General features: G+C 49.4%; 1 protein-coding gene across 24 annotated transcripts in view; it reads right to left on the reverse strand.

Moving 5' to 3' along the window:
* Positions 1 to 254: 254 nt before the first annotated feature.
* The window catches only part of SGMS1 (sphingomyelin synthase 1), a 263,991-nt gene continuing 249,631 nt past the window's right edge, over positions 255 to 14,614 (reverse strand). For all 24 annotated transcript variants that reach the window (XM_035724238.1, XM_027596050.2, XM_027596054.2 and 21 more), the window contains 3 exons: positions 4,678 to 4,831; positions 1,247 to 1,413; positions 255 to 638 (listed from right to left, as the gene is read on the reverse strand). In XM_035724238.1, coding sequence (XP_035580131.1) covers positions 459 to 638; positions 1,247 to 1,413; positions 4,678 to 4,831 — 501 coding nt within the window. In that variant the 3' untranslated portion in view covers positions 255 to 458. The remainder of the gene's footprint in view (positions 639 to 1,246; positions 1,414 to 4,677; positions 4,832 to 14,614) is intronic.

Consider the following 14,614-nt stretch of genomic DNA (forward strand, 5'->3'; position numbering starts at 1 on the left):
ATTCAGGTACTTAGAAACCTTCATAGAGACATTTGCTAGAAAATGGCTTACAGCCCAATCTTTGGGGCAAGAGATATGAAAAGTATGTTTTCCCAAGAAAATAATACGCTTTATTTCCAGATGTGCCTGGAAAGACCAGAACTGATGATATAAAAGCTTACATTTATGCTGTTGCATCATATACAAAGGAACATGGTGGTCGCAGGTTATGGAAATCCCAAACTTATGAACAGGAAAATGTGTACAGTGCATGATAGGTTAAATTTTCTTTATTGTTGTCCAACGCAGGTCCTTTGGAGAGAAAAAAAGATCACAGTGCTGACCAGGTAACTCAATAGGTTAAGTCAAGGTAACTTTTGAAAGAGAACAGGATCAGGGAGGTGTTTGTTTATGGCATCTTCTCTCACGGAGTTCTTAGCACTTCGGACAGCTCCTCGCTCCCCGGCCTTGCGCGGCTGTTATGTGTCATTCACCAAGCGGCTGTATTTCACTTGTCTGCCGAGGTGGACGACTGGCCAGGGGAAGGGCCAGTGGTAAGAGCGAGGTACGATTCCTTGGACATTCTTTTCAAAGTACTGAAACGGCCTGTACCACCACACCCTAGCCAGGAGGTTCATCTGGGAAGCTTCTTTTAGCACCTAGGAGACCAAGGGCAGGAAAACCACGTCAGGGGGAAGGAGCCACTGTCCGCGCCCCAAAAGGAACACGCACGCTTTGCTAACCACCTTCCACCTAGAGTTTAGATGGTTTCCTTATTCCTTATTCCAGTTCGCAAAGGATCCCAGACCCGCCCCACGGGCCCTGCGTGCCCCGTTACACGCACTTGGCCACTCTGTGTTCATTAGCTAACTGGGCCACACCCCAGCAGGAAGACAAGCCAATTCCAGGAGCGCACGGACAACGGGGGCCTTACTCCATCTCTCATCCACACATGTATCCCTCAATCAGTGTTTCGGTGACTTTCTGCGATGGACGTTCAGGACTCAGCTTGGGGGGGGGGGGGGGATGGAGACCAGGCAGCTGGTGGGTGCAGCCAGTGGGCACAGCCGAGACATTTGTCAGGGGCGGTGGGAGGGCGGCCCTTGCTCTAGAAGGATGCTATGTCCGTGTCGCTGCACTCACACATTCCCTGTTCGCTTACAACCCAACCTTAGATGCCGGTTGGCCCGCCCCCTCCCCCTGCTGCGTGGGCACCGCCGGGCCGGGGGGAAAGAGACACTGCAATCCCACAAGGAGGGACACTCACTTGCTGATTGGCCATCGTGTGGTACCACCAGAAGAGTCTCGTGGTGATGTAGTAGGCCACCACCACGTCCACAGTGTAGTGGTCATGCGCCAAGAGGATGCAGAAGATCCCAACCACGCTGAGCAGCCAGCAGATCCAGTGGTACCACCAGAGTCGTCGAGGGGAATCTGCAAAGACGAGACACTCACCATAGCCCCATCATCCCGGCACCTCTAAGGGCACCCAACCACGCCTCGATGACCGCTTCTGCACCCAGTGACTCTGACCTTTCCTTCTGGAAACATGTCATGTGGGCAACAAATCTAAGGGCTTTAGCTTCTACGTAACCAAGGCAAGAATGGCAGTAGCTTATTTTATGATTTTATCAGCGATTGTAATTTATGTTTGGTTATTACTTGATCCATATAATCATAAAATACAGCTTAAAAGGGCAACGGACAGCATAATGCATCATGCTCTATTAAAAAAAAACACACACACACACAAAACTGTCCACTGACATTTAAGTCAATTTACTTGTAAATAACTTGGGGTTAATGCTCTAAACACAAATCAATACCTTTTTTTTTTGGTCTAGAGATCCTTATACAGGGACAGTCATAATTGATACTGTCTTATTTGCTTTCCAAGCTCTGTGCCCATACGCTAATCTGAAAGTCTTCGAGATTTCCATTTCTCAAATGGAAATAAGAAAGGATCCAGATGCCCAGGAATTTGGGTCCAAGTGCATTCAAAGGCAGGGCAGAGTCAGATAAACACCTGTCCATACCTCCATGTGGAAGCCCCCTGGGGGGGGAGGGGGCGGGGAAGCATCAAAATCTCTATGAATGCAGGCCTTCCCACCTTGTATGCTGGAAGAATGGGCTGAAGAGGGTCTGACATTTTACACAGGAATGTCATTTGCATGTGATCCATCCTTACTACCCAGGGGGAGGAAATTCACACTTTTATTGGATTCTCAAGGGGTCTAAGAACTAGTCGTCCATTTCAGCAGTATTTATCAAGCATCTCTATGTGCCTGGGACAGGAGATGCTCTAGCTACTGAGAACAACGAGTAAACAGGTGAAGAACCTACCCTGTTGGCAGATCCCTTCCCAGCATGGAGGAGAGACAATACAAAATAATTATAATAGATAAGTAAATTATGCGCTATGTTAGAAGGTATTAGATGCCAAGGAAAAATTAAGAAGTTGAACAGGAGAAGCAGGATCAGAAACAGAGAAGGGGAAGGGAGGTGTGCAGCTTTAAATGGAGTGGTCAGGGCAGGGGCGGGGACTCTATATTCCACCCCCAGGAGAATCTGTATTTGCACCCTAACAACACAACAACAGCAGATACCGTTCATTCCTCCTCATGCAGCTCTGCGGGAGCCCATGTATGCCATCTGTTTTCATTCCTACCACCTCTCCCTCAGCCACAGGGTGGGTACCAGTAGCTCATTCTAAAGATGAGGGAACCAAGACTTAGAGAGGTTAAAGGTGGTCCCCAAGGTCACAGAGCTCGTGGTAGCACCAGGACTCAAAATCCACGCTTGTGACCCCAGTCTTCCCAGTCTCCCAACATGGCGTGCTGGGTTTCCTTCAAGGACAAGGCTTAGCCCCCACTGCAGTACAATCAGCAGGGGGTGGGAGTGCTCCCCCAGCCGGCTGCACCAGGCCTGCGTAGCCCCCAGCGCCACGGCCGGCTCGCCCCAGCACAAGGGCAAGATGGCACCCTGACAGTTCTGAACAGAAACTGTTAGAATTCACTCTACTTGGTCACATGCCAAGTACGAGTGGAAGAACACCTACACTTCCTTCTCCCGGTGCCCTGCAGCACCTCTCCTCTTCTCCTGTCTTCCCTATCTTAGTTTAAGACCAAAACTGGCCCGGGACACCTGGCGGGCTCAGTCAGTGAAGCGTCTGCCTTCGGCTGAGGTCATGATCTTGGGGTCCTGGGATCGAGTCCCGCGTTGGGCTCCCTGCTCAGGGGGGAGTCTGCTTCTCCTTCTTCCTCTGCTGCTCCCCCTGCTTGTGCTCTCTATGTCAAATAAATAAAAGTCTTAAAAAAAAAAAAAAAGACCAAAGCTGGGCTTTCAAGCCTTCAGTCTTCAGCTGTCTCCTGTGCTCCCGGTCAGCCCTGCTCTCGGCGGACTCTTGTTTGTGGACCTCTCTCCATTCCCTCCGCGTCTTGCCGACGCCAACACCATCACGGTGGTTCAGGCCACCCCACGTCTTCCCTGGATTACGGCAGCAGCCAGCCCCCCACTCTCACCCTGCTCTCCAGCCCGGCCCCCTCCACCCATCCTGCACCTGCCCCCGCAGGGGTTCCTCCTTCTCCGGAGGAGGAATGGCCCCGTCTCTGAGAGAATGGAAGTTCAGACTCCTCACGGTCTCAGGCACGCTCCATGATCTGGTTCCTACTTAACAGTTCATCTGTGACTTCTCATCACTACCACCGCTCTGAATCCCAACCACACCGACCTTCCAGACGGTGCCACACGCTCACTCCCAAGACACGTCCCGACTGCAATGTGTGCGGCCCTCTTCCAAGGTACCGACAGCCCGGGTCTACGCACTATTCTTCATGGAAGCTGCCTGAATAATGCTCATCGAGACTGTTTTGAACAGTAAAATACTGAGGACAACTGCGTTTTCTACAAGGAGAAAAGATAACCTGGGGTTCATTACAAGGGGCCAGAGCCTCATGTCTCACCAACATCATCCGCGAGAAAACAAGCCGGAAGACTATAGAGAACATAATACCGTTATGTAGATTTGACAAACCCTCACACCATGACACGCAAGCACCAAAACATGCATGGACATGACGCAGGAAAATGGAAGGAGAAGGAATGAAAGGCCTTAATCACCTAGTTACATTTCATTTGTTTTTTAACGGGTTAAGCAAAACAGACACAGCAAATGCTACTATTAAGCCTGAGCAGTGGACAGGGGCATATTTAGTATTATTTTTTGTGTGTCTCATAATAAAATATTTTAAGTACATTTTTTTAAAGGGAATTTCCCGTTCAGTGTCTGCCTCATTTAGTGTCCCTGAGCCCACATCACCGAGCCCCTTCTGTCCCCGCAGCTTAGGGCAGAGGGCCAGGAACTTGAAAACACCTGGTCTATGATCACATCCTACCAGGCCTGACGCCGGAGTCCTGTGGTCTTAGGAGATTTCCTTCTGGCTCCTTCCAGGAGCTCTAACACATCCCACATGCTACGCTGACACTTGAGGGAACAAGTCACTCCCCACCCCCTATACACACACAGACCCACACACACAGACCCCCCCCACACACACACGCACACACACACACACACGGGTCACTCCGGGGGCCCCCGTGTCTGGGCGCAGTGGGGAGAGGAGGTGCCGCCCTCTTGCAGGGGACTCCGCAGAGACCAGGGGACATGGCAGATGTCATGGAAGGCTGCCGTGGACTTACACTCTTTGATAAATAAGTAGGTGAGTGTGAGCATGACCGTGTGGCCGCTGTACAGATAGTCCCCGCACATGTTGTGAGAACCAGTGATGGACAGGCCACCGCCAGCGATGAGCTTCATTATTCTCCGCAGTTGGGCTTCCCAGTCTCCAAAAAGCTGATGGGAAAAGAGAAGACAAGATTCGTTACTGGCCCACACGGAAGTGCGCCAAGACTACTACTATTCAGAATTAAGCTTTCTGATACGGTGATTTCTAATCAGAAATATATACTTGGTCTCTGATTTCATTCTGCTGGCACAACCTTGGGAATTTCCTGAGATCAAGGTGTCTTTCTTTGGTTATTCCTCACAAGGCCCTTTCAACACACCTGAGCGCCTGTTAACAAGCTGAGTCTGGGAAAGCCCCAAAGGATGGGGCTGGATGCCAGCAGAACCCACCAGGTCGTCAGGGGGCTGGGCCTCCAGGGAGGGGAGAGGGGCTGGAGGCTGAGTCAATCACCCATGGCCGACGGCCTCATCAATCCCGCTGACGTAATGAAGTCTCCACAAAAATCCTAAAGGATGAAGGTTCAGAGAGCTCCCAGGGTGGTGAAAGAGTTGAGGTATGGGGGGTACTGGGAGGAGGGGCGCACCCAGACAGGGCGCGGAAGCTCTGCACCCCTTCCCACACACCTCGCCTGGCGCATCTCATCCATTTGGCTGCCCTAAGTTATATCCTCTTAAAATACAGTGGAAATCTAGTAAGTAACATGTTTTCCTGAGTTCTGTGGGCAACATTTAGCAAATTAATCCACCTGAGGAGGGGTCACAGGAACCTCCAATTTATAGCTGGGGGGGTCAGAAGCCCGGGGACAACCTGGACTTGGGACTGGTGTCTGAAGCAGGAGGTGGGGACAGTCAGTGTGACACGGAGCCTTTAGCCTCTGGGATCTGACACTGTCCCCAGGGAGCCAGTACCACAGTGCATTCCCCACATCTGGCCAGAGAAGTGCTTGGTGTGGGCAATGAGCACGGAGGAGAAGCACGGGAGTGTTCTGCCTTCACGGGCTCATGCTGAGATACATCAGACCCCACCGTGAAGTCTGCCGCTCAACGGTCACCATTCTTCGGACAGCGCTCAGAACGGGTCTGGTCCCAGAGATGAAGCATGTGGCCTCGGAACGTTCCTTCGATGCTGGCACTTTCTATAGCACATTTCAGCAGATGCTAACCCAGCTTTTAAAATTACACTGATAGAGAAAGAGTCACTGACTGATTTACTACCAGAGCCAATTTGGAAAAAATATCTAGGAAAACTTCCAGTGCTCAGCTTGGGGACAACTCTTTCACTAACTTAGCTGAAGTGCCGGAGACTGGAGCAGTCAATTGCGAGAAGACTGGTTTGTGATATTCGGCGACTGAACCGAGACAAGGGACTGAGGTGGATGTGCCTTCAGTCTTCTGAAATTATTATGTGGGTAGAACTGCATGTTTTTCCCTTTTAATAAGAGTGAGAAAAGTTCATAAATAAATCTACGTGTCTCTGACACACATCTGGGCCACACACTGGACTCGTAAGTGGCTTAAACAACTCACTGCAATTCTTATTTGCTCTGTCAAACGAAATGTGTGCCTGTCTGTATTTTATGCTTGTCAGCACTTTTAAAGTTCTGATTAGTTGCCCAATTTAATCACCATGATCCTTTTCAGCATCTCACCGATGATATTCCAGGCTTTGGGAAATACATGTTCTATTACAATCTCCCTTTAAAAAAATGTATCCAGATTTCTACTTAAGGATGGTGGGGTTGAACACACCACAGAGAGGGTATGGATGTTCACATTCAGAAGGTCAGTGAACATAGCAGGAGACCCCAACACCTCTAGAAATTAAAAACAAGCTTCATACAAAGGATCAAGAGTCAGGCTTTTTCAAAAACAATACAGGAAAACAGAAGGCTTTGGAAGAATGCATCCAAATTCTGTGGGAAAATGATTTCCAACTTAGAATCCTATACCCAGCCATATTACTAACTGGCCCTACAATAAAGGGTAAACTAAAGCCATTTTCACACACACAAGATTTCACAATATTTACCACCTGTGTACTCCTGTTTTCAGGGAATTACAAGGGTATGCTCTGTAAAGCAAAGGAGTAAACGCAGAAAAAAGAAGAGACGGGACCCACGAGGATGCCAATGAAGGGAGAGCCCAGGGTGGACAGTGAAGGGGGCGAGCAGGTGTGCAGGAGGGTCGCCCTGGAGGAGGTGCCACCAAGAGAGGCCACTGCCCCCGAGAGCACTGAATAAAAGAGTCACCACATGGGGATGAATGTGTGCACACACAGACAACTAAGAAAGCAAAAAGCAAGGCAATCACTAACTACAGGAAACAAAATACTGTGCAGAAAAGCAATCACAGGAAACAACATGAGTTGGCTACAAAGGGCATTTACAAACTCATAATGTAAGCACGGAGTATGGAGTTAAATCAGAACAGAAAACTAGACTGGGAAGAGGGAACAGGAAGTGTGACGGCCTGTGGTGGGACAGGGTGGGGCCGAAAAGGCACCGAACTGGGGCTGGGGCATCGAGGACCCTCAGTTCTGGCCTTCCTTGTAGGACATCACTAAGATTTCCATCAGAAAAATAAATAGAACTGCCATGTCACTTACACACTTACACACACACACACCTGTAAAAAGTGAAAAGATAGGAAGGTAAACACCACTAGATTCAGTTAAAAGAGCTGAAAGTGAGTTAGGGACGTAGGCTGGAGTTGGGTCAGGGTTGGGGGGCTAATGTTTTTCGTAATAGCTTCTGCAGAACCATTTTATATTTTCAATTGTATACATGTATATACATGATAAAAGTTTTTTTAAAGGTTTAAATTGAAAGTTTGGCCCAGTTCTAGCATAACAATGGATAAAGAAGAAAATGATGGCAAAAAAACTTAGGTAGGGGCGCCTGGGTGGCTCAGTCGTTAAGCGTCTGCCTTCAGCTCGGGTCATGATCCCAGGTCCTGGGATCGAGCCCCGCATCGGGCTCCCTGCTCGGCGGGAAGCCTGCTTCTGAACCTCTCCCACCCCCACTGCTTGTATTCCCTCTCTCGCTGTGTTTCTCTCTGTCAAATAAATAAATAAAATCTTTAAAAAAAAAAAAACAAACTTAGGTAGCTTTTCATTTTATGTTATTTCAGATTGTCCTTCTAAAACTCTTTTTTTTTGCACTAGAAATGCTATTCTCAGGCACCATCACCCCATAATTTGCCCTCCCGTTTTTTTTTAAGATTTTATTTATTTATTTCATGAGAGACAGAGGGAGAGAGAGAGGGAGAAGGAGAGAGAGAGAGAAGCAGAGGGAGAAGCAGGCTCCCAAGGAGCAGGGAGCCCGATGCGGGACTCGATCCCAGAACCCTGGGATCATGACCTGAGCCGAAGGCAGACGCTTAACCATCTGAGCCACCCAGGCGCCCTGCCCTCCCGTTTTAGCATGAAAATATTCATGGGGAACCTGTGCGTGTAGGGAGGAGGGAGAAATTACAAGGTAAACATAGCATCGAGAAAAAAAAAAAAATAGCCAGAAATCAATGCTGCATTTCTTATAAGCGCCCTTAAAACTCCTAAGCTTTCTTTTAAAAACTTTTCATGTCAGTCAAATCTCTGCAAGGGGAGCAGTCTCCTTAAGCTTCAGTGGAAAGCGGGAAAAGAAGACAGATGGCCACGTAAAAAATTTTAATTATGTTTAAAAAAGCAAACAAAGTACAAGACAAATCGCAAAACAATTGAGCAGAAACAAGTTACCATCTTTTTCCTGTGCACCACACCTGTCAATCAAGTAAATCAGACCAGCGTGGGAAACAAAATTTATCAGCGGACAAAGGATATGAGCAACTGGAGGTAGAGACTGTGTCAAACAAACAGAAATACAAACGGACATTGACAGGAGCTCACTGTTCCCTTGGCAGCCGGGGGTTGGGGGCGGGGGGGAGGCAGGCACAAGGGTCGCCCATCTCCTCAAAGTGGCTCCCTTAGGAGGAGGGGGCACACTGGAGGAAGCTGCCAGGGGGGCAGGGGGAGGACAGGTGAGGCCTCTGCCACTTGGCTGTGTGACCCCAGGGGGCTGGACGGGTCTGACCCTCAAGCCCCTCACCTACAGCCTGGGGAGTCATGGCTTTATTATGATTGGCAAAATCCCCGGCAAAGCTCATCATCAATACTGAACAGCAACCTCAACAGCACAGCCTGTGACCTAGAAGTCTACCTCAAAGAAAGGACCCCACATAGGAAAGAAAGCTTTATGTACAAACACCGTAATATTATTTATAAAGGCAACAAACTGGAAACCATCTACCCAGGGATGATATTAACTAGCTGTTCCTTTGCTATTCAAAGCCCAGGCCCCGCCCGTTCTGAAAACACCAGGAGTCCCTGGAAATAGCTCTGGGATGTACTGAACCGGAACTGAGGGGGTGCACTGGACTCACACTACAGGGGTTCAAATGTACTGAACTAGGCTACAGTTTTGGGGTGTTGTATTTTTTTTAGATTTTTTATTTTTCATTTGAGAGAGTGAGAGAGCATGAGCAGAAGGGGCAGGGCAGATGGAGAGGGAGAAGCAGACTCCCCACTAAGTGGGGAGTCCAATGTGGGGCTCCATCCCAGGACCCTGGGATCATGACTAGGAGCCAAAGGCAGATGCTTAACTGACTGAGCCACCCAGGCGCCCCATTATTGCTTAATAAATTATGAAAAAATAAGTTCACAATGCCTGTGCAGTAAGCTTATATCATAAACATTTTCTCCTCTTGAGGACAACACAAAACATGTGGTATAATTAACTATGCTTTTTAAAAAAAAGTCTAGAATGTACATTCCACATGTTAACAGGGTTTGTATGGAAGTTGGCAGGATTTCTCCCAGTCTCTGTCCCAAAGGGACTTCCATTACTGCTCCTTGGGCTGGAAAGGGAGGGACTGCCTTGGAAGTCCGCAGTTCTGGGATTCAGGTTGCCTTGGAGTGCAGGCAGGACATACGGGAAGAAAAAAAACAGGAAACTCTTGGCTTCTCTCTCACACTTCTCATTTTGGTTTCCTTCCCCAGTCTGCCTGCTACTATTTTTTAGTGTCCTCTAAACACCCCTCCATACATTCTATCTAGTGTTTCTGAGTTGCATTCAGTGGGAAACAGCATGGAGTGTGCTTCCTCCACTGGAACGGGCTATAACCCACCCCCCACCCCCATTAGCAGGCTTTTGATTGTTCATTTTTGAAAGCAGATATATTTGGGGGGACATCCACGTGATCACATTCTCAGTGGACACTACAAAGCTGTGATAGGAGCTCTCAGATCTCTACCACTATGTGAATTATGGTCTCCTAGGGACACAGAAAAGTCAGTTTTTGGTAAAAATCAAGTATTTTCTTCAATATCTAATGAACAGCTGAGAAATTAAGTAAACTGGCCAAATCGCTTAAGCAAGAACAAGGCCGGGCAGGAGAGGCTTAACACCACGGACCACTCCAGAACAGTTAGAAACCGGGGAGCCTTCAGTTTATTAAAAAGAAAAAAATTTATATATATAAAGATGGATACATATAAAGTAACTTTTCCTTGAGCAGCCTCACACCTCACAGAGGTAATGTCCTGCTATCATGCCCCAGGCATCTCTCAAAGTACACACTCATTCACTCACTCAATGAATCACCTACTACCACCAGGGCAAGGAACATTTTGTCGTATTGCTGAAGAACAGTCTCACTGCCACACAGATAATTCACTCTCATCTGTCTAGGCCATGCCCAGAGAACTGCTCTGAAACACACAGACCACAGTCTACACCCGCTAAGGAACCTGGCGTCGAGGGGCAGAAGGATCCATGGAACCCCGTGTCGATCACGTGCTGGGCAGCCTGCCGCTGAGAAGCACACACTATACACTGCGGTCGCCCCTCATCTTCAACTCCCACAGCAGGACTCTGCCACTCCCCGAATTTCGCCTGGCATCCGGCCCTCCAAACTGATGACGGGTACGTAAGAACTAACACGAGTCACGAAAACGCCCTTCCGTGGGACCCCGAGGCCCTCACGGGGACAGGTCGTGTGTTTACAAGCTTGAGGATGCTCTGGGGAGCACAGCGGCCAGCGGCCTGCACACCTGTGCCCCTCACCGGCTCTCAGACCTCCTTACTCTCACCTGACCGGGCAGTGGAAGGGCAGTGGCCCGGTGGTCTTATGGAAGAAAACATCGGCTTTCGTTGGTACAGAGACTCCAGCCTTTTCAACGGTTTTCCCATTAATTATCTCGTCCTCTCCTCCCAAGGCCGTCAGGTGGTTGGTGCAGCCGTTATGATGGCCATTTGAAAGAGAAGCAAATAAACAGGCTCTTTCTGTTTCGCACCGTGAATCAGGGGGATTAGATCCAGATTCTTCCTCTCACCCAAGCAAGCCTGCAGCCTCTGCACCCCAACAGAGAGCCTGCTGTTGTTGCAAACGTCTGCCCAAGTGACGGGGGCCGAACGTTACCTCCAGGCTGCAGGCGTTCTCACCAAATCCCACCCATCTCACACATGGCATTTAGACGCAGGTGCACACCGGGGTTCACGAACGATCCTTTACTCCCGAGTGTTTTTTTTCCTTTTCAATCAAACTTCCCCATTTCTAGAAAAGTTATTTTCACGGAACTCTTTCACACACCGAGTGTACATTTTCTGCCTTCTCAAGCAAGGTGTTTTCGACCTGACTTTCACTTCCCTTGCTTTGTACTGTGCCGTGTCGGAGAGATGCTCCAAAATGTCTCCAGGTCTGCTTTCACAGGAGCAACCCAACCCAAGCCCCAGGTCAGGGTGAAGCGTCTGGGGTGCTCTGTCCGTTCTAGCTGCAGATGTCTCTCATCTGTAGGATGGCAAGAACCACCTTTCCTCGCCCTCAGCCCTCACCGCCTGAAGTGAGATGGTCTCTGGAGGAAGTGACTGCAGACATTATAAAGTGCTGACCCAACTTAAGGCAGCACCCCAACCCCCAAGCCCTTCAGGGAGAACTCCATGCCTGGCACCCAGCACGTGAAATCTGGGGCGTGCTCTCCGAACACGCAGCCCTCACGGATTCTCGTCCGTGGTCACCAGAGACTTTTCTGAACAACTCCTCCACGTGGGAACTGCCTCATTCCTGGGCAGGTTTTGCCTCATCCACAAATACCGTGTCCACCTCAACTGCTCTCAAGTAGAGAGACTTCACGATGTACATCCTCTTAGAACTCATATATGCGGGCGCCTGGGTGGCTCAGTCGGTTAAGCGACTGCCTTCGGCTCAGGTCATGATCCTGGAGTCCCGGGATCGAGTCCCACATCGGGCTCCCTGCTCGGCGGGGAGTCTGCCTCTCCCTCTGACCCTCTTCCCTCTCGTGCTCTCTATCGCTCTCATTCTCTCTCTCTCAAATGAACAACTAAATCTTTAAAAAAAAAAAAAAAAGAACTCATATATGCAACTTTAAAAAAGACCTTTCCCTCCATTAAGCTCCAAAGGCTTTGGCTCTCCGCACCTCTCCGTTATCAAACGCATCCATCCATCCTTCTTTCTTCTGGGGGAAGGGTTACCGCCACAATTATCAGCAATCAAGCGCTAATCCCCAACCTCAGCCTCCCTCCCCCCAGTAAAAACTTTGTCATTTTTTTCACAGCCTCTAGTAAGGAGACTTTATCAAAGCTTCATGAAATCTCAAAGTCGGCTATGGATTTCCATTCACCCATGTTCTTACTTGTCCCATTAAAGAAATCTAGCATTTCAGAAAAGCATGATTACCTTTTAACAAAATTATCTTTGCTTTAAGTGTTGAGAGATCCATTTGCACTACCTGTTCGTGAAGGAAAAATTTAAAAAAAAAAAATTCCCTCAGTTTTGTTAGGAAACTTCTAGATCTACAGAGCACAGCTCTTCCTCTATGACTTATGATGGTGTCACAGCCCAATAAACCTATAGTGAGTTGAAAATATCCTAAGTCAAAAATGCATTGACCATAACCAACCCACCTCACCTCATGGCCTTGCTGACTTTAACATGCCCAACACAGGTGGGCAAAACCATGTGACGCAAAGCCCACTTTATGACCAAGGGCTGACTGTCTCACATATTGTACTGAGGACGGTACCCAAGTGAGGGAGCACAGTCACTGCCCGGGCACTGCGGCTCCAGCCTCACCAGAACGGATCGCTAGCCCAGGAAACGAGCCAAAATTCACGAAATCTGAAGCATGGCTTCTACTGAATGCGCACCGCTTTCCCAGCGTGGTAGACTCAAAAACCCGTTAAGTGGAGCAACCGTGGGCAGGGATCGTCTGAATAATGAAACCCCCAGACCCTTCCCTTGGACTCATCAATTATCAGCATTTCACCACATTTGCTTCTTCCTCCCTCTCTTCTCTCCTGGACCACGTGAGAACAAGTTGGATATACTAGGATGCTTCACCCCATATGCAGAAGGACACCGTCTTCCATCGCCACACTCCTCAATGTGTAACAAGGAGGCAAGAGGATCAGTTTACAGACATCCTGACTCAGGCTCCCGAAGGTCTCAGCACGTCCTTTATAGCGTCTACGCCCCGGATCCGGGGTCCAGCCAGGGGACACATCTCGAGGCTATGTGACACAGTCTTAATTTTTCTGTTTCCCAGTCTTTGTATTTAGGACACCGGTATTTTTGAAGAGTCCGGTCTAGTTTCTGTACGGAATGTCCGTCAATCTGGTTTTAGCAGATTGTTTCTTTGTGCTCAAAGTCAAATTCAACGTGAGTGGCAGGAATATTACAGAAATGTGTGTCCTCCTTAGCACATCACATCAAAGGGCATCTGATACCATTTGTCCTGTGACTGGTTTGGTCACTTGGCTGTGGGAGCGCCTGCCAGATTTCGCCACTGAACACACACCTCTGCCCCTGCATAGTTCATCAGCAATCTGTGTTGTTCTTAACATATGTAAATATGATGCCCCCAACCTTTCACCTAGTGGCCTTGGGACCCGTTCTTGGTTCCTGCTAGAATTACCACTGGAGTCGCTCCCAATGGTGATTTTCTATTTCTAACATTTCTTTTCCATCTAGGAGCTGACCTTTTTCGCCCTTAACACTAATTTTTAAAAGGTTTTTTTACTAATTACTGCCATTCTTTCACTGGGACACTCCAGTGATCTCAAACCTGGCCAGCGGGAACCTCTCCAGCAGGAAATACGGCTTCTGAATGAACGCCCTGGCCTGCGGTGTCCAGGCAGCTCCCGCACGCGTCCCTCAGGATGCGAGTCCCATCGACCACCCGCCTGCACGGTGACACAACGGATAATGCTTCACGGAGACTCCTACATCGTCACCCCCGAGGCTCCTTGGAATGCCTAGTGGATGCTTTCTGACTCCGGTCACCTCTTCACACCAGATGGCTGCGGCCATGCTGAAAACCTCTGTGCCCTTCCCCACGCCCCCCCAAACACGGCCCTCTCTGCCCGGTCCACACCACCACAGCAGTGCAGCCTCACCCGCCTCCCTCCCGCACACAACAGAGACGCAGCCCACACGTGCCTCTCTGCCTTTAGCTCCGGCCACTCGCCACAGGGTGCCACGCCCAGGGTCACCCCCTTCCCCCGGCCCCCTCGACACCTTTCCTGTTCTCCCGACTCTTCTTCTCCGCGAATCCACCTGGCAAACTCCCACTCGTCCCTCCGAGACCTGGCTCGGACGGCATCCCCTTGGCACAGTCGACACCCAGCGGTGTTTGCCACTTTCTGGGGGCGCCGCCACGGGCAGGACTCAGCAAGTCAGAGCAATCTGCTGGGTCACATGTCTGTCATGGCATCCGGGTGCCCAGGAGGGGGACACCCGTGATATCGATTTGTGAATCCTCAAGATTTACCCTACACAGGGAAGGTTCTCTAGAAATGCTTGTTCACGAAACAATCGACCTGCTTGTGCATCGTCTACAAT

This window comes from Zalophus californianus, chromosome 15 (assembly GCF_009762305.2).
Source record: "Zalophus californianus isolate mZalCal1 chromosome 15, mZalCal1.pri.v2, whole genome shotgun sequence".
NCBI lineage: Eukaryota > Metazoa > Chordata > Mammalia > Carnivora > Otariidae > Zalophus > Zalophus californianus.